The 27,692-nt window shown below is 36.2% G+C and overlaps 1 protein-coding gene across 5 annotated transcripts in view; it reads left to right on the top strand.

Moving 5' to 3' along the window:
* The window catches only part of TAFA2 (TAFA chemokine like family member 2), a 195,343-nt gene extending 168,838 nt beyond the window's left edge, over positions 1 to 26,505 (top strand). Inside the window, exons 4-8 of one of the 5 annotated variants that reach the window (XR_011091958.1) lie at positions 139 to 263; positions 11,958 to 12,159; positions 12,666 to 12,784; positions 14,007 to 14,247; positions 24,333 to 26,505. Coding sequence is in view for 1 of the 5 variants with exons in the window: in XM_068669335.1 (XP_068525436.1) it covers positions 139 to 263; positions 24,333 to 24,344 (137 nt within the window). In the remaining 4 variants the exon portion in view is untranslated. The remainder of the gene's footprint in view (positions 1 to 138; positions 264 to 11,957; positions 12,160 to 12,665; positions 12,785 to 14,006; positions 14,248 to 24,332) is intronic. The other 4 variants (XR_011091960.1, XR_011091959.1, XR_011091961.1 and 1 more) reach the window with 4 other exon arrangements.
* Positions 26,506 to 27,692: the final 1,187 nt, after the last annotated feature.

Below are 27,692 nucleotides of genomic sequence, written 5' to 3' on the forward strand. Positions count from 1 at the left end.
GCTGCAAATTGCAGAATAGCTGTCACTTAATATATTTCCAACATTTTCCTGGAAAACAAAAGAAAGGTTGCAATATAATGACATATTAATATGTCCATTCTGAGAACATGCAGATATGGTTGTTTTCTTCTGTTGTAGCTTCAATAGTGGAGCAGAAATGGTGGTGCCACATGCAACCATGTCTTGAAGGGGAGGAATGTAAGGTTCTTCCAGATCGTAAGGGATGGAGCTGTTCCTCTGGGAATAAAGTGAAAACAACTAGGGTAGGTATGATACCAAATTTACATGCTACCAACAGGTAAAAAAAAAAAAAAAAAAAAAAAAAGTACACAGGAAATTGGGTTCACATGGAAGACAGCAGTTGAGAAGAATAGAAAAGTGTGACAAGAAGCTTACTGGGATTGGACTTCCTGGTCCTGCACACTTGTCTCAGCATACTTTGCAATTGCTTGATGATGGTAAGCAGTATGCCAGACCTTCTCAGGTGAGCAGTGGAGTTGAGCTCTTTTTCACCTTCTGATAAAGATCACATGCATTATAATCTGATATCTATTTCTCTCTGAAACCGGTTGCACAAAATCTATAGACCCTGCTAAGCTGTTTATTTACAGGATAGCAAATGAACATTTTATCAGTAACATGGAATTACCATGTTTCAACGTTGAAACGGCTGAGTATGGTAAGCATTAGATGTGTAATATAATACAAGCTGGTTCTTTCTGTCTTGAATGACTGATTTACTACAGAATTTTGTGAGAATTTCAGTAAAAATTTTTTCTCCATTTGACACTTTTTGTTTCGTTGGTTCAAAATTAGATTAAGAATATCTAACATTCATCAAATACAAAGTCATAAAACAAAGTAAACCTGCTGTCACCTAAGCTTTTTAGTACCTAATAGAAACACAAGATTAACAGATTCTTCAAATAAGCAGTAAGCACTCAAACTTCCTAAAACTCCAGAATTGTATCTCTACATGGTCAGTAGTTCTCCACCCACATAAAACATTAAAGATGTGCTCTGAAAATATGCATGCATGTGTGTAAGCATAAACACATTCACCCGTCCAGTCCTCCACCTGCACTGGATGATTGTTTTGCTTATAGTTATTTAGTAATTGTTTGTAGAGTCAGGCTGTAACTTGCTAGTGTGGTGTATTCTTTATGTAGATGTGCCTGAGTGTCTATGTCATTTGCATGAAATGTGCCTTATGTGGGCACTAAATTTCTGGTACACCTCAATTGTAGTGACGTAGTGTGTACTGGCTGAATTATATTCCTTTTGTTCATCAGAGAGATCTGCATGTCTCAGTTTCTTTATGCATAAGAATTTTGTCATTTTTACATTCTTCAAAGGAAGGATGCTTCCTAGATATTTGATATACAATTGCACTCCTGTATCCTCTTTCAAACATATTTCTTCTGAAGCTAACCTTGCTTGAATTCTGCTCACACATAACCTTGTACATGCCAACACAAACCTGAATTTATGCATGTAAGATGTGTGCATGTAATACAGCTGAAAAAACTTCATAACCATCAATAATGACAATAGAAATAGGAAAAGAAGTGTGTGTCTGTGTGGCATGCATGTGTGTGTGTTTTGAAATTTGTTGCAGTTACTACTACATTATATATGGCACTATTAGTGTTAAAGAATGCATTACACTTCATATTTAATATTACTCTTTAACAAGCAGTAAAGAAAAGTGTGGGTCTGGATTACCCTCCTGTAGGAAAAAAAAAGTCACAAAAAGGGGAGACATCAATAAGAATCTCCCTGAGGATATTTCTTCCTCTCTTCCTCCCATTTTGTCAAAAGATTATTATTATTATTATTTATTTTTATTTTTTTTATATTGGTCAAGGCTACGATGTTCCGCCCTTAGGAATACAAAGAAACATGACTCTTGTCCTCAAGGGCTAATGCCTCTGCTACAGACTTGTAGGTTTGGCTCTTTGCAGGAGTTAGTCTCTTCTTGCCCTTGATGGTTGGTTGCAATCCTTAGGACTCATTTTAAGGCTTTTCAGAAGAGATGCTAAAAAAAGGCCATCTGGGACACTGATTCAATACAATGGCCACCATAACCTGCTTGCCAAACTATCAACAGCAAAAGGAAAATACAAATCCCCTTAAATCCCCCACCATTCATTTTGTCTTCTAGTTTGTCCAGATACTATGCATTTCTCCCTTCTCGCTTCATTTCCTGTGCTGTCGCAGTATTGTTTTCAGACATTCCAAGTTTGAATTAATATTTCTGGCTGAGAGTTGGTCTCAGTCATTGACACCAGGTGGTAGGGGAATGAAGGTTTCTATCTTTCTGGTTAAAAAATCTCAGTAGAGTGATATTTTAAGAGATGTCATTCTGATGCCCAGGAAAATATACATTGCTATTAGGAATGCCAATGATTGTGTTGAGCTTGCTTTCAAAAGCAAGTACTTTTCCCTAATACGTAGAGACTACCATTATTTTTGTAGCTCCTCTTTCTGCTCTCCCAAGTCTATAAATAAAAGGAAAAATTCTAAAGTGCTTGGTGGTTTCAAAACCTCTTTTTTTTTTTTTGAGAAAAATAGAAAAGAACTGTACAGGGAGTCAGTATTAAAAAGTCATGAATAATAACCTTCTCATTGTCAAATGAAATAACCCATATGTGATTATCATGTATAATGTAAAAGCATAAAGAAACAAAGGGAACTGAACAGCCTGGGTGAGTTAAGTGTACTCCAAAGGAGCCTTGTGAAAGCCTTCCTGAAATGCAGGTCTAAGTAGGTCTATATTCACCTCCAAACACTTATGTAAGTTTGCCTCCTTCGTGTGCAGAAAAGGTAACCCAATTAACTGATGAAGTATTACCTTCTCAGCTACAGGATACCAGATTCAAAAGCAGCACCTACATTTTCACATCTCAACCTGTTAATAGTTAAGCATTATACTATAGATAAAAGCAGTAATAGAAAAGAATGTATTTATCTTGTCCACATCTGTTAGCATATTTAGTCACAGTGCTTTAAAGACTGGTGGCACCAACTTCTTGATATTTATCAGTCACCAAGCAAAACGGCTGAGAAAAAAAAATTGATTTTTAAAAATGCGGTTTATTTCAGGTTTTGCATCTTGTTCAGAAATGGGGACCTAATAAGGTTATATATTAATAATAAATTGGAAATAGAATAAACTTTATGGTACTCAGAATTCACATAATAAAAGTAATGTGGCAATTATTTACCTTAGAAATGCAAAATAATATAGTATGGAAAAATTAAAGTTTATTTCCTAATTTGTCTACATATCAATGGGAGATTCAGCTGTTAGGATTTAACCATAGAAAAATAATGAAAATGAGGTGGGGAAAGCATGTATGAGCAAACTGAATACCAAAAAAAAACTTATGCTAGTTTAGAATTGACAATTTTGGGCCTGGGTAACATGCAAGTGGGGAAGGATATAAAAGGGAGTACCAAATTAACCAAAACACTATTTACAAAAATAAATACTATTTTAATGTAGAAAAATGCATGTTCCTGAGCATTTTACAAAAAAAAAAAAAAAAAAAAAAAAGAACTTTTATTAAACAAAGGAGCACTTTACAAAGACTGGAAAGCATTTATATAACATCTGAAGAGAAAAAATCCTGTTTCTTATTTCTCTCCAGTACATGGTGGACCTCTTCCACATCTGAGGCCTCTGGTAGGGACCTTTTAAAGGGAAATCCAAATGCCAGGCTTTACTTTTATTTTTAAGAATAAAAGTAAAGATATAAAAAGATATAAAGATATAAAAAATAAAGATAGTGTTGTTCACTATCTTTATAATGCAGGCTTACCTCAGATAAGAGCACCAGAAGCTACATGTGCCTTGTGTGAACGTGCAAGCTGCAATGCTTCCTGGGGTCCTGGTTCTCCAGTCATCCACCTTAGGAGTAGATTGGTCATAGCTTCTGGACAGCCTATAAATCCAGGTGTCTTTTCTGCAGAAACTGGGATGCAGGAAAATGTGAAATGGTGCACCATAAATCTTACATTCAAATCCAGGAACTTTGACTGAGGAAGTGGGAAAATTCTCCCCCATTCACACCTGGGAGTCGGGAAATGTCCCTGGACTTCAGTTCAGGGACAGTCTGAGATTCTGTTTCAGAGAAGGTGGGATGGTATTCCACGAAAATGCAGAGAAATGTGTATTAATGTTTTTCATATGAAATACTACCTTGTCCTTAAACTTTTAACTTGATTTGTTAGAACTGCAGGGGGAATAAGGGGAATAATTTAATGCTAAGTTCTGGTTAAATTACTCAAAGTGGAATTCACCTGGCTTTGCTTAGGCTAGGACTGTCTAGCTTAAATTGTAGGCTTTCTTATTAGTATTGGAGAGAACTGTCTGCTTCCAGAGGTCAATCTGTTTTGTTCTATGATAAGTCAGATGAATTTGGATATGCTTATGTCTCCCTATAACTCTGAAGGAAAGCTATGATGATTAGCCTAGGGTCTAATATTTAGATGCTTATCTTTTAAAAGAAAGATGATGTCTAGGCCACTTTCACTGATGTAGTCTTCAGTAGGAAGCTGATCAAAAACTTCCTTAATTCTCTGTCTGTTTGCGAATTTTTGGGCTTTGACCACTATCAAATGCAATATAATATAAAAGAAGCTTCAAAACTCTTCATGCTCTGAAGATATACAGTGATATGCTAAAAAAGTGAATCATACTCTGATGATCAACATCACCAGTATCTATTATTCAGCAGAAATTGGTAACCAGTGCCTATCCTTTTGGGACAGTATAGTTGGTGTAACAGTAAGAGTATAAATGAACGAAAATGATCAGGTGTATTTCATTGCAGGTGTTAATTATTAACCTCTGAAAATCTCTAGAAGGTGAAAGTGAACAAAGTAGTGTTTTCCTATGAACAAGTACTAACAGTATTTTCACACAGGTTGTATAAGGCCATCTTTTGGAAATGTACATGTAACTTCTGGAATAGCTGGATACTCACACTTTTTTGAGAAGCAGAAGAAACTGCAATTGTCACTCAGAAAACTAGGTATTATTTTTATAAAATAAAATAAAATAAAATAAAATAAAATAAAATAAAATAAAATAAAATAAAATAAAATAAAATAAAATAAAATAAATATTCCAGGGACAGAGAGAAATAAAAGAGAAATATTACAAGGCCAAAAATAAATCCATATTGAATCCATTTATCTGCATTCCAAATCCAAATCTGCTTTCCAAATCAATACCAGAGATAGATGACTAGTGAGAGAAGAATAGAAATATTGCCAGGATGTAGAGAAATCCATACTGAGAGTGTTTATCTACATTCCAAACAATATTGGAGAGAGCCTGAAGTCAGATATTTGTAATATTCCATTTAATCTAATTTTGCATTATGGCGTCCAGAATTTAAAGCAAACTAAAAATTGAATAACGTTCTTGGAAAAGGAGAAAGTATACCATCCAAACATACCAACTGGCTGTGTGTGAAGCCAAATGGTGTTCAGCATGTGAATTCCACTACTCTGAATCAATGCAGTTCTCCTGTTACCTATAAATTCAGCTTACGTTTTTACTCTTTCTCACTTGCAGATGCTGGGCTGTTTCTAAACTGATTACAGTTGCTGATAGGAGAGGCAGTAATTGTGTTTTTGTTTCAATTTATAAAATATGTTGTTCATGACTGTTTCAGAACAAAGAATGAAAGAGCTTCCTTCAGATACCTTTACGTAGTAATGCTTTGTAGTGGGCTAAAGGAGGAGGGCTGAAGGCCTGAGACAGATTCCTGAGATTCCCAGTATCAGAAGGCAGCATTAATGGTGACTCAACTATTACCAGTGCTGTCATAACCAACACATGAATAAGACAACACAATAATATAGAGGGAAAATATGTCCTGGGATTCAAGAAGGAAAGGACATTATTTTTTATTGAAACTGAGCTTGATATCTATGTTAGTAATGCAGCTGTTGTTGATCTTTGCTCCTCCCTATCAGCAAAAGATGCGTTGTGTCTTTAAGAGGCAGCAGAAAAAAAAAAAAAGTATTACTGTTTTCTTCTGTCAAAGTTGAATAGAAATATTGCTATTGTGGTAGCTTCTTCCCTTTTATCTTTATTCCTCTTTCTTCCTCCAAGCTTTTCAAAAACAGCACTGGTGATGAAGTAACTAAAAAAATCAGAAATTATAAGCATTGTGTACGGGGTATTTTAAGATGTTTCCGATAGGCTGGATGTATGGTAGTTGTGGTCAGTCTGTTCTAATAAGGCAGTGCATTTCTTGTGTGACGTTTGTTTCAGTGTAAAACTACTGTTAACCTCCATCACATGGAACACTTTGCCTTTTGCTTTGACCACTGTGAAACCTGAAGTACTTACAAGATAAATCAATAATGTGTCTGTAGTAAATAATTATGGGAAGTGTTTCTTCTAATGTGTTTAAGGAACTGTATTAATAAATTTAGAGACTACCTTGCTTTAAAACTGCTATGTCCCCCTGCCTTACTTCAGTCTCAATCTATAAGTCTATACCTCACCTTCTGCCTTAAGTTTGGGTGAAGATCTACAGGAATAACTCACAAATAGTGACTAACTATACTTTGTGGTTCATAAAAAGCATGCAGTTACAATACACGTAAGTGTACAGACTGTAGCAAAATATTAGCCATGGAAAGGAGTGATTGCACTTGTGACAGCCTCTTTGTTGCTATGGTATCTCTTTCCATGCCTTTGGCTAATATGTCACTAGCAGAAATTTGCAGCTGTCTCAGCATGTTTCTCATTGCTAACTCAGAGACCTGCTGTATCTAATCTATCATTAAAATAGTCATAAATGCTATGTATACATTTTCTTAAAAAATGCACACAAGTCTCAGGGAGCAAGTGAACTGGGAATAGAAACGATAACATTTTCTGAAGTCAAGCTAGCTTTTTGTATTTGTCAGTGATGATTGTTTTGATATACCATCATGATTCTTTCCTATTGAAGAACTGTATTTTTTTAGGATGTTGAAACACTAATTTTTTGGACAGTTGGACATTTTGATGGAAATAGCGTCCCTGGACTACACATGTTGTAGTTTCCTAAGTATAGCTTTCAAGAAAGTTTGAGTGAATTACCAGTTTTCAGGGCTATGCAAATCACTGAATCCCTTAAAAATAGCTACTGTATGCCAAATTTACTTTAACATGAAGTTGGCAGGCGTAGTTCTACCCTATGAAAAGGTTCCTGTTTCAAGTCTGGTTCAAGTCTGGTTCTGTTTCAAGTCTGAATAGGTTCCTTTTTCAGTGCATTTAACATGAGTTTTGGCCCACAGAAATCTAGGCAAGCAATATTCTTCCCCCCTCCCCCCAAAAAAAGCATACAAAAAAAAAAAAAAGGCAAAATAATCAAATATAAAACAAGTTATAATGAAAAGGGTTAGAGGAGGGATTAAAAGGGGGTTAAGGTAGTGAAAGAGGCCACTTTTAGTGAAAGAACATGCATAGAGAGTTTGCCACAAGACCAGATAACAGAGATAGTACAATGTGCTATGCAAATGCTTTGAGGTGGAAGTAATAGTTCAGTACTGAATTTTCTCAAAAACATTTGACCCTAAATACAGGAAATCTAAATCATTTACTAAATTAATTACAAAACATAGTGAAATGCAGAAGTTAGCAATCCAGTGCTGTATGATGTCACATGCTGGACCTATTTTCCAGTTTTGCCTTAATTATCTTTCATTTTATACTTGCCACGTCTGCAACACAAATATGGACTTCTTGACTTGATTACCAGGTGTAAAAAAGGAACTGTCCCAAATCCACTGAAATATGACAAAACAAACAAACAAACAAAAAAACAAGTCCAATGCATCCCAGAAAGTTACGAAATAGGCTCATAAAAATTGGAATGATGAAAATTTTAATTGCTTTTTATTTAAAGTTTGAAATGTTTTAAGCAAAATCATGGACTGCAAAAGACAGTGAAGCTTGTTGGACACATCAAGGTATGCAAACATTCAACCCAGAAAATTTTCTATCTCAAATTTTGTTTGATTTGTGTCCTAAAGATACCGATATTAAGGACTGAAAGTGAAGAACATCAAAAGAGGGACTGGATTAAGGGCAACGTTTATAGGTATAGCTCTTTTGAACAGAAGGCATTTCTATTTTTTTCAAAGTAGCAGAATTTAATTGCCTAGGTTTGCAATTTTCTTTTTTTTTTTTTTTAAATTTCTGTCCCCAGCTGCAACTCCTTGTGAGTACTCTGGGTCTTGTCTCTGGGTTACACAGGGCTATTCTTTTTTTTTTTTTTTTTTTTTTTTTTGAGCAGGTACACTGTACAAATCATGAAAAATGAAATCTTTTGCAATCCTTTCATCACACTCATAGTGTTAGTAATATATGTTATAGAATATGCATTTTTATGAGGGGATAGTTTTCCTTAAGGTAAGACTGCAGCTAGCATCCATTGTAAATAAGTATTCTAACTTCTCCAGAACCTGAAAATTAATGGAATTAATGTGAAATCAAATGAAAATATTTTGCCACTGCTACAGAAAAAACACAAATGGATTCAGTTGCATGTCATTAATTAAATAATTGCTAATTTTTGTAAGCGTTACTTTCTTCCACGTGGGAATCCTCCAATCCATCAGTCCAGTTGAGAGGTTTTCTGCCTTTGTCCCAAAAGATTCTACCTGTGATTTTTTTTTTTTAAATTTTTTCTTCTTCTTCTTTTTATTGTTTCTTTATTTTTTTTTCTCCCCAGTTTTTCCTTTGCTGGCACATTTGAGCAAACTAACCTCATGTCTGAAGAATAATTTTCTGCCTCTGTGATGGAAAGTAAGAATGAGTTCTGAAAGCTGAATGAAAATTACTGGTTTTCTCCACTACTCTACAAAGTAGAAAAGGTCTGGCACCAAAATCAAAGATGTTTCCACTCTCATTTGCAGTTTCCTTGCCCTTTCAGAACTGTGCAGAGGATATTCTTTGAATATCTAGCAGTCCTTTTAAACTGTCATGGGAAATCTTTATCATCTTTTAGAACCTCATAAGTTACCATATAGGAAGATGATTTTCAAATGCCAGTATGATGTGAGTCATGCTGGGATGCTCTAAAACTACTGCCCTTCCTTGTCTCATCCTCCTTTTTGGTCTGTGAGGGCTTTGGATCATTTCTGCAAGTCAGAAACATTGCATTTCAGCTCAGAGGGATGAGAGGATTCTGAAACTTGGCATTACATGCAAAAATAGCTGCAGGCAGAAGTCTTGCCTCTATATGGCAGAGGCTTCACAAACTATACATCACTGATCATCTATAGAAATGATCTGAGGGGTGGAAAGGTGGCCCCCAACTGTCCAAAAGGTATCACTTTAAATTCTCACAAATCTCATAATTTTCTTGAGGTATTTCTTTACTCATTTGGACTACTTATAAAATCTCATATGTTCTACCCTGTTTCAGATCTGCTTTTCTGCCTTCTAATAGTCAGACAGAAATAGATAGTAATGAATACCAAATAGAGAAAGTGTCATATAAAGCATTTTACACAATCATCTTGTGGAGTAGTGAAAAGTTCTCAAACCAGTTGGAATTAGATTATTATTATTACAGTAATGAAGATAGTCCTGTCCTATAAAAGAAGAATTCAAATTTAAGCAAAAAATGTATTTCTGGCAAGAACAAGTGAAAGATTGATCTCTAGGACTCAATTAAAAGAAAAAAAAAAAGAAAAAAAAAGAAGAGGAACAACATCAGATTTATTTCCATACGAATTTCAAAATTGTTCATGTTTTCATAGCCTATTATTTACTCCTTCTTCCACCTTAATGAAGATCATGTTCATCTCAGGAAAGACACTACTGCTGTACATAGAGAAAAGACTCCAAAGGACTATATATGTTTTAAAAGTAGATGTTGTCTTCTTATACTGCTTTCTGATGCAATATTAGCATATACAGATGATTTAGTCTCAGAAACTACAGTCCTAATGACTATCATCGAACACCTTCCATATCTGTAGTGAGAAATGTCACAGAGCTCTAAAGTGGAGATTTGGGGCAAAACTATGAAATATCCAGTTCACCATGACTTCTTTGTATCATGTGACCATATGACCTGTAGCATTATGTTGGCAAGACCTCTTCACCAGAAGTGAATATATGTCTCCCAGTTTATGAAGTTGGATATGATATCAAGTGAACAATGATTTTTTTCTAAACAACCTGTATCTATACACTCAAGACAAATAGAAGATTCAAGAATTTTCATGGAGCTTCATGTTTTAAGAGGTCCAAAGCATCTGTGCCTCTTCAGGTTTAAGAATACCAGGAAATATTTTACTAATGCCAGAAAGAAGAAAAACAGCTTTTTCCTATATCTTGAATTCAAGCTTTGTGGCTCAGCAACACATCCCTGCTAGAAGACCAAAGGATTTATCTCTGCTTGTTCTTTTACCAAATTTGGCAAATGCACTGACAAATCACAGAAATTGTTCTAGAATTTTGAGATCCCTCTCTCCTGCTTTGTTTTTAGAGTGATATTGGAAAGAAAAGAAAAAGCGTATTTGTCATCTTCAAGGCATCTTTCTGATTCCAGTTGCCAATACTTATTGTTCAACATTGTACACAAAAAAAGGAACAAGAAACATTTTTCTAGAATGCAACTTGTCATCTTTGAAGCTGATGACTTGCAAAGCCAATTTATTCTGGAGTCTTTCAAGAGATTACTATTCAAGAGTCCTTTTTATCTCTCTTGACCTTAAATCACAGCACTGTTACTTACCTTCCGGAAATTTTTGAGCCTTTCGGTTTTTCCTTCTTTACTTGAGAATTCTGGTAACTAATTGTGATTAGCTGCTCTGATTCATTCATGCTTATCTTGTCTCGGGTTGTGTACTAGTCAGGGGATAATGAGAAGACACAGATATGTCCAGGTTCTTTAAGAAACACAAATTAAATGCCAAAGCAAGTTCTTAGTTAAACGTATAATTTGTCTTTTCCTTAGACAGAATACATCTTTTCTGTGTACTATGAAGTCCAAAAAAATATTATTAAAGTGATCCCCAGTACACAGGAGTTATACAAAGTTGTAACTTTCACTTGGAAATTTCCATAATACTCAAGCAAGAAAAAATTTCTGCTCAGTTCATGAGTGACGACAGTAACTTGCATCAGTTTATCTTGAGTTTGGGAAAAATGCCAGGGAAGACCATCAAAGCCATCATTTTCTGAAACTAATATCAACGTGATATGCTATCTGCTTCCAAGAATGTCACAGAAACTTGTGAGTTCTACATGTCAGAAGTGCAAAACAATGACAGTGAAATTTGTTGTCTACATGCTACTTCAAGCATGGATGGTACATTCGCTCTGTTTTGTGCTTTATGTATTTATTTACTTTATTTAAATCAACAGTAGTGGTTTCTCTTTTTCATTCTTTTTCTCTAATGACCAAGATGACGACGATAATTAGTTGGAAATGAGCAACTCTGACTACTTCCTATTGAACCAGACTTTACATATTTTTCCCTAGGCAGTGAGAGATCATACTAATTGTTCATCTATGAGAGCTTTTAGGTGAAAAGCCTTTCAATCTTCACTTTTCCTGCTTCTATTAAGACTTCTATTAAGGGTGACAGGGATTTTTCTGTTATCCTTTAAATCTGCCACCTTTCTTCTGTTTCTTACCCGTATTAGAATGATAGTGTGATGGGTACTCAGACTGGAGAAAGGTAAAATTAGATTCCCTTAAAATAATTTTATATTCTCTAGATGGGTACCCACTACTCTGTCAGCACCCACTACTTTGCCTAAAATTTCTCTGATCATGGGAAAGTCTCTTCATTTGGAGATTCTAAATGGATAGAAAAAGAGGAGAATGATCGAAGTGTTTCAAGTTGATGACTGATTCATTGTTTTTAAACATTTTTTTTTCCTGCCTGGATATTGCTCTGCTGTTTTCTAACTTGTTTTTTAGTTGTCTTATATTCCCTCAGCTGTGGCAGTATTCGTGGAGCCAAATCTGAGTGCACTACCTCAAAATGCCAGCAGTGGAAGCTGGTAATCAAGAGGGGAAAAATCACCAAAGGAATCTCTGACGCTTGGGACAAAGGCAGAAAACACATCAGTACTGCACTAGCAGAGCAGCAGGTACCCTCATAGAGAAGATAAAATTACAGGTAAGGAAATAATTTATGTTTCTCTTTTGATCTCATCCAAATGGCTTATTGTCCATTCAAAATCCCTGGAAAAATAACACACCTAGGGATAACACATTACTGGGGATAATTTGAAATTGAATCTTACCCAATTTCTGGAAAAATACATTACAAATTGAAAATACAGTTTACGTATTAGGCAATTTAAAACCTGATTATTTATTTATTTATTTATTTATTTAATATTAGAATACTAGTTTGCTAGAGGTTTCCCTTTCCAGTCAATAAAGTAGGTTAGTCAGGTTAGTTAGGTTCTTTAGGTTAGTCAGATAAGATTAGTGAAAGACTCTGTTCCCATCTCTGCTTTTCCCTTCACTTTTCTCACAGTTGGTAGGGTAGTATGACTTTATAATGCTTCAGTTTGCCTATCTGTTAAAAGGAATGAGTTTATTTTTATCTTCCATTTGAGGTGACTAGATGATGTAAAAGAGAAGAAAATTACATTTATTTAATTAATTGTCTTGCAGTCTTTTATGCCGCTATGCCGCAGTCCCACTATGGAGTTGTGATCACCACAAAAACCACAAGAGGATATATCCTTGTCTGAATTACAACAGTTATTATCTGTTACAGAAAGTAAAATAAGGTTTACGTTTAAGTCTTCTTTCAATATAAAACTGTTGCTTGTAAATGAAAAATTTTGTGAAGTTATAAGAATTTTAACATAAACTTGATTTCTCTGCTGAGTTATAGATTCATTGAGAAAGTTTAGTTATTTGCATTGTAGTGGCACTAATTTTTGGAAAAAATAATAATGAAATGCATTTGAAAAAGTAATGAATTAGATTTATCCTTAACATAACTCATATGTCTTCATCACTTATACACTATAATAATTGTCCCAGTGGTCTGTATCATTTATGTTGATTTTGTAAACTATCAGGTTCAAGGAAATATAAATCCAGAGCCATATTTAATTGTTTTATAGTATTGAAATGTGTACAGATCTTATTAAATCAACATGCTATCCAAGTTATCAGTTTAAGATTGTAATAGAGGTTTCTAATGATCTACGGCAGGACATTTAAGTTTAAAGGCATAAAAGAAAAAGAAAAAAGAGAAGAAGAAAATAATTATCTATCTGTTGTAAGCATTGTTTAAAGAAATTTAGGTGACTTTTTGAGGTATTGTGTACCCCTTTTCAGAAGAAATCTTTATCAGCAGGTCCAAAAACTATCTCAAATACCTAGATCGGGAAGTAGCTGCCTGAATTGAATAGCGTGTTTTGAAATGTGAAATGTCATCTGTTCCTTTATGATATTTCCTGTAGCTTAATAACCATAGAAATGACTATAAATAGAGTTGTCCTCAGAATGATCAAATTTTTCAAACTTTACACTTTTTTTTTTGTTGTTGTTTGTTTTGTTATTATATATATGGAAAGAACACACTCAAATCTTTCATTTGAAAGAAAATACATTCTGACCTCATGCCTCTTTTCTGTGTCACAGGTCTATTCATGGATTTATTTTCAAATACCTTTTCAATTACTGTTTTATAATAGTTAAGAATTGCTGATATGCTTGCAAAAGTGAGAACCAATGCTACCTATCCACTTCTATTTGATTTTGGTGACAGATCAGTGAGTTTGAATTTGAGTATGTTTAAAACTTTTCCTTTGAGATTATTGTTATTGTTTGGGGTATTTTTTGAGACCATGCTAAGTGAATTTACTCTGGTTATGAAATGTTTTTTCCTGTCTTTCTGCACTTTTACTTATAAGTTAAAGAAAATTCCATCTATTCCAATTTTGTGTTCTATAACTAATTCCATAATAGTGTAGTACTTGACATGTGTTTGTTTCTTAGGCAAACGTGTAAAACTCTTCAAGTCCGAATGGAGAAGTAGAGAAAGGAGGTTTCTGCTGTGCCTGATGACAATTTTTGATTTTTCCACACACACAAAATATTCTGGCTCCACGTTGGAGCACTAGTTGCACTAGTCTTGGTCGGATTCTAAGGAAGGGCCAGAACGTTCGTTGAGGAATAAAGAGTCAAACCACTCCAGAAAATGTGTTCCAGCCCTGGTTTATTACTCACAGAGCAGCAGGTGTGTACAAATACAGGTTTACACAGTATTAAGAGGAATTGTTGTACCTTACTCTTCATTGTAGTTACTGAGTTTGCTACAGATGCCCAGGAATCATTGTTTATTTGGGCAGGACTCCAGAAGGGTGGTTGTGCCGTTAAGCAGCTCCACTGCATCAGTCAGATGCTTTTGGGAGCCTTTAAACATCTTTCTTCACTCCCTCTCCTTTCAAATTGATGAACATGTGTTTCTCACTCTCATAGGAATGAGAAGCATGAAAAGAGAACAGTGCTTAATAAGGAAGTACTTGGTACATTCAGCTAGGTGGTGCTTCATAGTTGAAAGTTCAGTATTTCATATTGGATTACTTACAATTTAGAAAAAGATGGGAAAGGGGATTTCTACTATATCCCCATGATACAGTAGATGTTGTCTGTTTAATCTTAAAACCATGCTTAATATGAAGAACTCGGTTGTTTTCAGAAATGTATGCCATACTCTAAACCACTTTACTTCTACCTATTTTTCCAGACCTAACTGTAAGATCGCTTGGCACATGCTTAGTATACATGGAGCAGTTGGAAAACTCAATTTACATATGAAAGCCCTTTTAAATTTTTAACAGTGATTGTCTAGGTTCACATTTTTTAACCCCCAAAATTTCCTGCTGAAATCATTAAGAGTAGTGGAAATTAAATATCTGTATCACGAAATACAGAATTATTCTTCAAATAGCATGGTGTGCAATGAGTTTTCAGTATTTTGTTTCTTTCTAATGGACAGTCCTAAGCATGAGAATTATCACAAATGCAATTCTGATTAGTCACAGTGTAATAAAAGCAAGAAAGAATTAAGAACTTTAGAGTCTGGTACTTATAAAAACCATTAAAAACTTCAGGGCCATTTAACTCTACTGGGAAAAGCCCTATTTAATTAATAAAATGAGCTAGATTTGTTTGCCAAAAGACATACCTGAGGATCTAGAATTCTAAAGTGTTCTGTTACAGGCTTTCAAATATGTTTAGACACACTTTTCATACTGCAGTGCCTAAAGTAAACTTGAGAGAAACAATTAATGCTTTTGAGTCTTGATATCAAAAGATAAGTATGGCTGAAGTATTATGGGGCAGGAATAAAACATTTGAAGACTTGAAAAAATGTCTATGAATACTTAACGCTCACTGAAGGTAAATGAATTCATATAGTTGTCATTACATATTTTTTCAAAACTGCTCAGAAATCACTTAAATTTTGCCTCTTGTCACTAACCCAAGCAAAATAATGGTCTGTGATATTGAAAGAATGACCTGTTTCACAATGCTCAGTTCTCTGCTGCAGTTACTTTATGAAACATACCCCTGAAATAAGGTTGAACCACTTTAACTATTGTCAGACTTTTGAAATGGTTTCTTGTACCTCCAGAAACTATCATAGACATCCAGATCCTAGATCCTACATCCTAGATCCACACCTATCTACTATTAATTGCATATTTTTGCCCTATTGCAAAAATATCTTTTACATCTCTTTTTGTCCAGCTTCACCATTAATTAGAAAATAAATTACAGGATTTTCATGCTGTGAGGAAATTGTGAGCCTGTTCTTTGTTTACATTTGCTAAGTACTTTTGAGTATCACAGGTACAAGCTAGCACTTTCCAAGTCTAGAATGCTGATCTGTTTCAGGAAATAAACATGCGCAAGTTGCAATGCAAATTGTCACTTGCCTTCATAAGCCACATATGAATAACAGTGCATGACAAACACACTGTATGGATTTTGAAGTCACAGGAATGAGTAGGCTTCCATCTATTCAAAATATTAATTTCCATCCTGAACTTTCATTTTCAGAGGGTATAAGAGGAAAAATTGACAGATACTTGTTTCTGGTTATATGGGCACTTCTGGGCATTTTAATATTTATATTAAGCTTTCAGTACCAAAACAAGTTGTTTCTGGCATGGAAAAATATGACTGATATAACTCTCTTAAAGTCTATTCTGTTTTAGGAAATATTTGCTAAATAATTTTTATTTATGTATTTTTTTGGCTCTGTTTTACTGATTTTTCGGGTGCTACTTGATGTTCATTGTGAGGAAGAATATAAAAATAAGGGCACAAGGGACATTGAAGTGAACTGCATAAATATAAGGGCTTTCTTGGTACATGATCTCTGTCTAATCTCCAAGACATGTCTTGGAGGACAATCCATAGTTAGGCATTCTCATAATGTGTTTAAAAAACTATTTAAGGGGTTCTTGTGACATTCCCCATATTTAGCTTGTCTCATGTTGTCCATTAAACATATTTGTGAGATCCTTTTTATTTTTTTAAGAAACACCCCCACCATTTTTGTTTTCCATGATCTTTTAAAATTTTGCAGAAGAATGCTATGGGTGCCGAGATGGCTTTTCTTTGCCTCATGAAATTACACATAGCACAGTGTGAGTTAGTCATTGTTAAAAATATGTGATTTTGTTTCTCTGTCTTACATATCTGAAAAAGACGAAGAAGATAGCTTGATAATTCCTGAGTATACTCAGACAACACACAGGATATGACCATACACATAATCCTATGCTATAAAGTTGATGGAACAATTCTGATTAAAAAGGAAACAAATAAACAAACATACAATCCCCCCCCCCCCTCTCCCCCACAATAAAACTGTATTAAGTTCTTCCTGTCTCTTACATTTGTTTATGTCCTTTGGATTTTTTAAAATCCAGAACAGAGGGTCAGTCCATCATACTGCTGAATCATATTAGGGTTGCAAAAGTACCCATAGATGTCAAGTTCCTAACTTTTAAGCACTGAACTTACAAACTCATGAGTTTGTTTTAATATACATGTAGACTTTGTGTATAGTCTGTGGTAAACATATAAAAAAATTGATAGAGCTGACAGTCAAAAAATTAGTAATGTAAAAAAGTATGTTATGAAATATTCCAGCATACACTGACTTTAACATATCTTACCTTCTTCTAATAATTATTAAACAATTAATAATTAATTTCATGCCTCATTTGCATGTGAGTGCTATTCCATAGTTAGAAAATATTTTATGATAGATTTATTTCTATAAGAAATAAATGATTTGTGCTATGCCTAATTGTGACCCTGTAACTTTGATGCTTGGGGGTATGACAGTTAGGAAAAGTATTTTTCTATTTCAAAAACATTCACTCAGTCATTCTTTACATCCTATAATCTTGATAAGAATGGAGGCTGTCCAGAAGATCTCTTGAGCTGTTAGTTTTTCTAACATGCTGCCTCTGAGATCACTTCATCTCTGGTCCATTCTGGGTTACACTGACAAATATGTTTTACTGAAAGACTGAATCTGTTTGGAACATTTATTGACAAGAAGAAATGTGAAAATAATCTGTTATGTTTATTTTATATATTTTTGTTTTAAAATGAAACAAGTGAGTTCACATACAATTACAGCCTGTTTACAGTGGCCACTCGCTTCTTTAAATTAAAAGCCTGCAACTGCAAAGTAATTATATTTTAATTGTACATTTAGCACAAGAAAGTGAAGAGAGTCTAATGCATTATATTTGTGATATAACAACAGTGTGGAAAAAATATTAGCATAAAGGGAGTAATTATGTTCCAAGAATGAACAAATTAATTAAAATCAATATCTAGGATGCTTAAAGGTATAAGTATTTTTTTTATTATTTTTTTTTTACTATTTTTTTATTTGTGCTGTTAAGGAGTAGCAAAGCTACTGTAATGTAGTACTGTAATGTTCATACACATTAATTATTAAGTGAAAAATTGATTAGACTTGATTTGCACCCATTCACTATATTACAGTTCTCTTAGGATTTTAGAGATCAGACATACCACTCTCAGTCCCTCTTTCATTTTAAAGACCTTTGGCACAATACCTTGCTTCCCAGCTACTCAAACCAAACAGCTTTTACTTTGTCCAAAATTAAGCATTTCTGGGAATAACATCATTAGATATTAGCTAAAATTTCCCTTCTTCACTATGAAATTTTCCTTAACATCTGAGAGGTCTATTCTCTCCTTAATGTGTATGGATGTATAAGTTCCATTAATGGTAATGGCTGATATGTACTTGCTTATTACAGGTATTACCTTACTACATAGAGGCCAATGCGGACCACTATGTGTGTTACTCAGAGTAGCAATGTATGAACTGTACATTAAGGAAGAAAAAAAAAAAGAAAAAGGAGGGCAAGTGGAATAATAAAAATTCTGTTAAGGTGTTAAGTTAAAAACTACAATTATGTAATTGTAAAATCTAGGAATACACAGCTTGACTTCCTATGCTGTTTGTATAAACAAGATGACCTTTGTATAGTGTTAGACACCTGATGTAAATCAGAGACTTGAATGGTTCTCAGATTTTTTTTCTTTATTTCAGCTGTTTATCCTATGTAGTAGTGTTTGTTGCTTGTATAGTGATATTTTCACAACACCGTTGTAGAGCTAAATTCAGGGAGCAGATAGGCCTGCAGATTATGATTTTAATGTGTTTCACTCTGTCTTCAGTGACTGAAGAGGACACATTTAGGCTTTCAAACAGCCATGTGACTGAGCAGTCATGTATGTCTGAAATTACTTTCTGCTAGCTACCCATACCTTAGTGCATACATTGGTAGAGCTGGACGTTATAGAAATAATAATGGTTGAGGTTGGGATCTGGTCCAAACCTATATTCAAGCAGGGGCACCTAGAGCAGGCTGCCCAGGACAATGTTCAGGCAGCTATTAAATGTCTCCACAGCCTTGGTGGACAGCCTGCTCCTGTGCTCAGTCACCTTCAGAGTGAAATGTTTTCTCATGTTCAAAGGGAACCTCCTGTGTTTCAGTTTTTGTCCTGGCATGGAGCACCACAGAAAAGATCCTGGCTCTCTTCACCCTCCCTTTTCACCCTCCCATTAGGTATTTATATACATATATATATACAAGATTGCCCCCTGAGCTTCCTCTTCTCCAGGCTGAATAGGCCCAATTCTCTCAGCCTCTCAAAGGACTGGTGCTTTTGTCCCTTGATCATCTTGATGGCCCTACATTGGACTCTGTCCTATATGTGCATGATTCTCTGCTTGGGGGCCCTGAACTGGACACAGCCCTCCAAGTGTGGCCTCATCAGTGCTGAAAAAAGGAGAAAGCACCTCCCTTGACTTTGCTTAATACAGCTTGGGTTACCTTTAGTCTTCTTTGCTTCTTTGCAAAGTGCACATTGCTGGCTCATGAGCAACTTGGTCTCAAAAGAGAACTGTTATCCTCTCTTTTCAATAACAAATATTTATTTGTTATTTTTTTTATCTGCATGCATGTAGGCAGAACAGATAATTTGACTGAGTTGCTGTGCCTGTGCCTGTCCAGTTATGCCTTTGAGGAAACCTTCTTCTGGTTCTGTAGTTTCTGGTCTAGAAACGTGTGGTATAGAAATGTGGTATAGAAACTACAGGTTTCTACAGGATCAAAGGTGCTTTGATCCTGCATCTATATGACCTTTCTGGGAGTCTCACATCATTTTATCTGTCTTCAGTGTGCTTTGCATCAGCCGATTTACCGAAGTTTTTTATATACCTATGTCTGTATATCAAGTGAAGCTAATAAAATTCGACCTGCAGATAGGATCAAACTCCATATTTTACATTACATATCTCAGTGGCACCTGGATCCAATCACAAAATCACAGAATTTCTAGGTTGGAAGAGACCTCAAGATCATCGAGTCCAACCTCTGAGCTAACACTAGCAGTCCCCACTAAACCATATCCCTAAGCTCTACATCTAAACGTCTTTTAAGGACTTCCAGGGATGGTGACTCCACCACTTCCCTGGGCAGCCTGTTCCAATGTCTTACAACCCTTTTGGTAAAGAAGTTCTTCCTAACATCCAACCTAAAACTCCCCTGGTGCAACTTTAGCCCATTCCCCCTCGTCCTGTCACCAGGCACGTGGGAGAACAGACCAACCCCCACCTCACTACAGCCTCCTTTAAGGTATCTGTAGAGAGCAATAAGGTCGCCCCTGAGCCTCCTCTTCTCCAGGCTGAACAAGCCCAGCTCCCTCAGCCGCTCCTCGTAGGACTTGTTCTCCAGACCCCTCACCAGCTTCGTCGTCCTTCTCTGGGCTCTTCAAGCACCTCGATGTCCTTCTTGTAGTGAGGGACCCAAAACTGAACACAGTACTCGAGGTGCGGCCTCACCAGAGCCGAGTACAGGGGGACGATCTCCTCCCTTGCCCTGCTGGCCACACTGCTTCTTATGCAAGCCAGGATGCTGTTGGCCTTCTTGGCCACCTGAGCACACTGCTGGCTCATATTCACCCGACTATCCACCAATACTCCCAGGTCCTTCTCCACCAGGCAGCTTTCCAACCATTCCTCTCCCAGCCTGTAGCTCTGCTTGGGGTTATTGCACCCCAGGTGCAGGACCCGGCACCTGGCCTTGTTGAACTTCATGCAGTTGACCTCAGCCCATCGGTGCAGCCTATCCAGATCCTCCCGCAGAGCCTCAAGCAGATCGACACATGCACCTAACTTGGTGTCATCTGCAAACTTACTGAGGGTGCACTCAATGCCCTCGTCCAGATCATCGATGAAGATATTAAAGAGGACCGGCCCCAGCACCGAGCCCTGGGGAATGCCACTAGTAACCGGCCTCCAACTGGACTTGACTCCATTTACCACAACTCTTTGGGCTCGGCTATCCAGCCAGTTTCTAAGCCAATGAAGCATGTGCCATTCCAAGCCAAGAGCAGCCAGTTTCTTGAGGAGAATGCCGTGGGAAAGTGTCAAAAGCCTTACTGAAGTCAAGGTTGACCACATCCACAGCCTTTCCCTCATCCACCAAGCACGTCACTTTGTCATAGAAGGAGATCAGGTTCGTCAAGCAGGACCTGCCTTTCATAAACCCATGCTGACTGGGCCTGATCGCCTGCTTGCCCTGCAAGTGCTGCGTGATGACTCTCAAGAGAATCTGCTCCATGAGCTTCCCTGGCACTGAAGTCAAACTGACAGGCCTATAGTTCCCTGGGTCTGCCCTACGGCCCTTCTTGTAGATGGGCGTCACATTTGCTAGCCGCCAGTGAACTGGGACCTTCCCCGATGGCCAGGACTGCTGATAAATGATGGATAGTGGCTTGGCCAGCTCCTCTGCCAGTTCTCTCAGTATCCTTGGGTGGATCCCATCCGGCCCCATCGACTTGCGCACATCCAAGTGCCGTAGCAGGTCGCCAACCAGTTCTTCGTGGATAGTAAGGGCCACATTCTGCTCCCCATCCCCTTCCACCAGCTCAGGGTACTGGGTATCCAGAGAACAACCGGTATTGCCGCTAAAGACTTAAGCAAAGAAGGCATTAATCACCTCCGCCTTTTCCTCATCTTTTGTAAAAATGTTTCCCTCCGCATCCAGTGAAGGATGGAGATTCTCCTTAGTCCTCCATTTTACGTTGATGTATTTGTAAAAAGATTTTTTGTTGTCTTTAACAGCAGTAGCCAGATTGAGCTCCAGATGAGCTTTGGCCTTTCTAATTTTGTCCCTGCACAGCCTCGCAACATCCTTGTAGTTCTCCTCAATAGTCTGCCCTTTTTTTCAAATATTATAAACCCTCTTTTTTCTCCTAAGCTCAAGCTGCAACTCTCTGTTGAGCCAGGCCGGTCTTCTTCCAAGCCGGCTCGTCTTTGGGCACGTGGGGACAGACCGCTCCTGCGCCATTAAGATTTCCCTCTTGAAGAGTGCCCAGCCTTCCTGGACTCCTCTGCCCTTCAGAACCGCGTCCCAAGGGACTCTATCAACAAGTGTCCTGAGCAGCACAAAGTCAGCCCTCTGGAAGTCCAATACAGTGGTTTTACTGGTCCCCTTCCTGGCCTCACCAAGAATAGAGAACTCCACCATTTCGTGGTCACTCTGCCCAAGACAGATCCCAACCACCACATCTCCCACCAGTCCTTCTCTGTGAAGAGAAAGTCTAGCCAGGCACCACCCCTGGTAGGCTCACTAACCAGCTGCATCAGGAAGCTATTTTCCACGCTCTCCAGAAACCTCCTAGACTGCTTTCTTCTCTAGGCTGTGTTGTGCTTCCAGGATATGTCAGGGAAGTTGTAGTCTGCCATGAGAACAAGCGCCAATGATTTCGCAACTTCTGTCAGCTGCCTGTAGAACTCCTCATCCATCTCCTCATCCTGGTTCAGCGGTCTATAACAGACCCCAACCAGGACGCTAGCCTTGTTGGCCTCCCCACCGGTCCTAACCTTCCCGCCGATCCTAACCTTCCCACCGATCATAACTCATGAGTAGAATTCCAGTAACACACATAGGCAAAACCCCAAACAAAATGAAGCAAAGCACAAAACAACTACCAAAGCAAGCAAGCAAGCAAGCAAAGAAAAACCCCCAACCAACCAACCAACCACCACCACCACCACCAAAAACACAATAAGATGAAGTGTCAGCCTTTTGGGCTTTGTTACAGAGCATAGAAATATGTTGCTTGACTTTTAAATTCATTCTTTATTATTTTTTCAGGAAATCTTCCACTATAGAAAGGCTCACATGAGGCAGTTTCCAACAGCAAGAACAAAAAAGAAGAGCAATGAAACTATCTCCTGTATCATAAAACCCACATAGCACAATTTTATTATGGCCTCCCTAAATGCAGTTCCTAAGCAAAAAATGTAGTGAAGGCAAACTGAAGTAATGAACTCCTAGAACAATCCTTTTAATATTCTGCTCCATGTTCTCTGCAGAGCTGATGAGAGCTGTATGCAAACAGTTTTGCTGAGGGCAAAAGAATGTTTCATCATTAAGGAGCATGACCCTTCTCTCTGAGATCAAAATGAAGAGCATATGCCCTTTGATGTCCTAAAGTGTTATTGTGACCGATTCTATTGGGTTGTTCATCACAAGTTGGAATGTTGTCCCCTGACACTACTAGATATTAAAATGTTACGTGATCATTAATTGTACCCACTGACACAGCAGAAATATTCCTCAATGTTATGTTTCTTTTATATGACAGATTTTTAATATATTCTTTCTTTTTCTTTCTTTCTTTCTTTCTTTCTTTCTTTCTTTCTTTCTTTCTTTCTTTCTTTCTTTCTTTCTTTCTTTCTTTCTTTCTTTCTTTCTTTCTTTCTTTCTTTCTTTTTCTTTCTTTCTTTCTTTCTTTCTTTCTTTCTTTCTTTTTCTTTCTTTCTTTCTTTCTTTCTTTCTTTCTTTCTTTCTTTCTTTCTTTCTTTCTTTCTTTCTTTCTTTCTTTCTTTCTTTCTTTCTTTCTTTCTTTCTTTCTTTCTTTCTTTCTTTCTTTCTTTCTTTCTTTCTTTCTTTCTTTCTTTCTTTCTTTCTTTCTTTCTTTCTTTCTCTCCCCAGTGTTTATAATCCTAACAGGAAAAGTCCAATTACTGTGAAATGTTTTGCTTTCCTCTCTTTTTCTGTGATCCTTCTGTTCCACTCTTGTTTCATGCTAGGCTGGGTGAAACCACTCCAAGTGAAATCCTTGATAGCTATTTTCTACCTTGCATATATCAAGATTTATCTATCTTTTGTTTATGTATGCATGGTTTTTGTTCTGTTTCACCACTAAGTGGTTATTGCTTGCTAAAATATATTTAGCACTTAACAGAACATTGCATTGTCAAGTAGCATGCAAGGAATGGAAGAATACATCTCCAATATCAGTCACCGTTATACCGAATGGCTAACATTTTAAAAGCATTTTTGTTACCATGCAGTTCTAACCCTGAAAAAGATGCACAAGATATGGAAAGTTTCCTTAAAACCAATGCTTTTAACATTTGTGGGTTGATGATATGGGACCTTCAGATTTTATTTTCAATTATATTTTTATGTATGGTCACATTTTGGTTTCTCCTTGTCAGGTCCAACTCCAACAAAGCACTTAAACACACATTTTAACTTGGGGAGCATCCCTGTCTAAAATAATTGGGAATTATTCACTTATTTAAAAACAATTGAAAGTCCTTTGCTGGATAGAGATCTTATTTTTCAGTCTCAGTTTCCAGTACTTCAGAAGTAGATTCTCTATGTACATTTTGATTTTCTGATTTTTTTTTCTTTTTTTTTTTGTCTTTTTTTTTTTTTTTTATCTTTACAGGTAACCCGATAGCTAAAGACAAATCAAGTCTTAAGGCTGATAACATTAATTCCTCCAGGCAATCGCTGAAGTGAAATTTTATACTGCTGGGGTGTATCCTTCAGAATCAATTGTTTCAATGAGAACCTGGTTTGCGATCAGCAACAGCCTTGAGATCAAAACTACAGGAAAGTTATTTTGAACTTCTTTGTCACAAAGATTTCAATGGATTGAACTGTATACACTTGCAAAATTGCACTTGCTGAGGAATTTGCAGCTGTAACCTCAAGAGGTGATATTCAAAATGTGCAGAAAAGCAGCAATCATTTGGATTCTCCATTCCAGACTGGTGACTTTTCATCCTAAAGAAACCAACCTCCAAAATGTATTGGTTCCTTCTCTTTAAAATTGTCCACCTGGTCCACCATTCAGATTGCTGGTGGGACTGCACACTGCTTTAATTAATTTCTGTTGCAGAATTTGTCCTCTGGCATGGCGCAGTTTTAGACATTTTTATTTGTATTCTAATCTTGGAGCTCTGAAGGGTACATATTTCAACATCTTGAAGTTGCTTTTGTTATAGGAATGGAAATATATATCCATTGTTAATAATTATTGTTGACAAGTAATAGTTATCTGAATACATCAGTCATATTATAATGTATAGTCAGGTTGACATGTTTCCCTAAGGCTAACCAACTACTGCAGCTCTTTGGCAGTTAAAAAAGTAGTGGTCAAAACTCAATTACCACTTCCATTATAAGGCATTTTATACTGTTAAGATATACATTTCAATTTAGTTTGAAGGAGATGAGTGTTCCTGTACTTTACTTTCCTAACCTTTAATTCATTGAAATTCATGGTAAGCAGTCAAAGACAGTATTTCATCCCTTTTTCTAAAGGTAGGCAGGGTTGTAAATGAGGTTTGCAATTATGAAATTAGATGGTAATCATTCAGAATTTTTCTCTTTTTGTTAAAAAATAAAATCTCTTGCTTGAAACTAAGTACTGTTGGATGCTTATGTAGATGTCTGCTCACTCTCTTTGGTATAAAGGAAAAAAATCCTAGTGCCCCCCCCAGATTCACAGTTCATCAGTATTTTGCTTGTTTACTGTCATTCAATTCATACCTGATCCATGCCAAATTCACATTTACTTTTTCTTTTTCTTTAATTTTCTATTTCAGTAGCATTTTTTTGAACTTTGTGATGTGCTGTTACATTTTAAAAAATCCTCAATATTTAAAGGCCTTAAACATCTATGAGCTTTTTTTCTAAGTTATTACAGAATGTATAATTTTATACTCCATTTAATGTATATTGTACCATCTGTAATATTGATAGAACTGAAATTTGGCAATTTCTTTTAGTGACACTACATAAGCATGCTGGCTTACAGAGTAAGGGAGTTCTGACTGTATGCTTTGGTGCATTAAATAAAAACCACACACACTTAGTGGTAGTCAAAATATATATATGGGGTCAAGCTTATTTAAAAGTCCTGTGTGGTTACCAGACTCTCAGAAGAAGAGGGAAACAATTTTATCGTTACAAGCCATTGACATGGCTAGGTAGTTTTATATTAAGTTCCATGATGGATGAACACCCTGGAGTGCTCTGCCTCTCACGGTATCCCCTGCTGTTCCCAAACCATTTCATTACCTCTGTTGTATTACTGCACAGGAGAGTTAAATAAAATAAATGATTGTTCAGAATAAAATTGAGAAGTATATTCTATCATTCTGCTGAAAAATAATCAGAAATGTTGTCAGAGAAAGATATTATTTTCTGATTAAGTTTTAATTAGGATAAACTGTAGCAGCAACTAGGTATCTCAGTATGTTATGATGGATTAATATTGTATGGATTTGTGCTAGCAGGTGCAGGACAAGAAGGTAGCATCTTAAAAAGATTGAGACGGTACCAAGTATAAATGTGCTATTTTGTAAAATCTGGATATGGCCTGTCTTTGGTCAAAAATCTGCATCATGCTTCTCAAAATTTGTTTTATTTGGTTCTTTGTTCTTAAACCAACATTGAAAATACTGTATTATATACAAGTGTAACACATGCATATCAATAAGTGAAAATAAATGGATTTTCAAATATACTGAATAGATTATCTGCAGTAGATTACTGTTGTGAATATTCATGACAAGTGAATAAAATTGTGATATAAAATAGAGTAACCTACATGGATGTTCGTTTTGAAGATCTATTCTGTTTGCCCATGTAACAAATAACTTTGTTCAGGGAGTAGGAATCTCAAGGGTTAATTAATTTTGTATTTCTTCTGTAGGGCGAGGAATATCTCCCACCACTTTGAAAGGTTCTTCTCCAAAGGAAATTGATCAAATGCAACTGTTTTAGCATTATCATGGGGAATTCAAGTGAGCATATTGTTGTTTTCAGACAATATTAATTTTTTTTTTTTTTCCCCACAAAATTCCTGAAAAACTTAAATTTACACCTTTTCAGTGTCAATGTAACATCGTAGATATTATTGAAATGGTAATGTTTCAGTTTAATTTGTTGAACTGTTAAAAAACAATCAAACCAGTCCAACACTGGTCTCTGGTGGTCTGTCTCAGAGCAAACTGGAAAGTTGAGATGTCCATAGTGTCTGTTTTAGTAGACAGTGTCTGTCTTTGGACAGAGTATGTGTGACTAGATCAGTTATGGGTATTCATATCATAGGAATCTGGAGATTAATTCTGCTTCAATTTATTTTATGTTTTATTCCTTATATTCTACTTTCTAGATTATTTGATGTACCCAGCTTCATCTGATGGCAAAGATGGTCGGGCATAATAATCAGAGGAAAATCCATGTTACCTTTTGAATTTAGTAATCATCAAGAGCTCTGAATCATAGGAGATTATGTGGTCTCAGTCTGCAGTTCCATATGGCAATGCACCATCAGGGAAAGAAAATTCACTGCTTTGTTCAAGCTTTTTGAAATGAAATGCATTGGATTAGTTCAACTAAACAAAAATGAAATCTTGATACGAGTCTTAATGAAAAAACTTCCAAACCAAATCTAGTAAATATAAAATAGGGCTTAAAAAAAACATTAAAAAAAACTGCATTAGGTAGGTCTGTTCTGAAACTAAAATTGTATTATAAAGCTTGATATTTGGTTAGGTTTCATAAAAATATAAGCAGTTTTGTTGTTGTTATTGCTTTTTTCCACATGATGATTGTATGGCTGGCTTTTATAACTGTCCAGATAATGCATGGATGTCAGTAACAACAACAACAACAAAAGGTGATTGGCATCCTTTTCTGTTGATTTACTGCCTCCTCCTTCATGCCCTGAATTTTACAAATCTGTTGTTAACCAAGATAAGGGAACATAGTTTTGGTCTATAACAGCAAAGTT

The sequence above is a fragment of the Anas acuta genome, chromosome 1 (genome assembly GCF_963932015.1).
Source record: "Anas acuta chromosome 1, bAnaAcu1.1, whole genome shotgun sequence".
Lineage (NCBI taxonomy): Eukaryota > Metazoa > Chordata > Aves > Anseriformes > Anatidae > Anas > Anas acuta.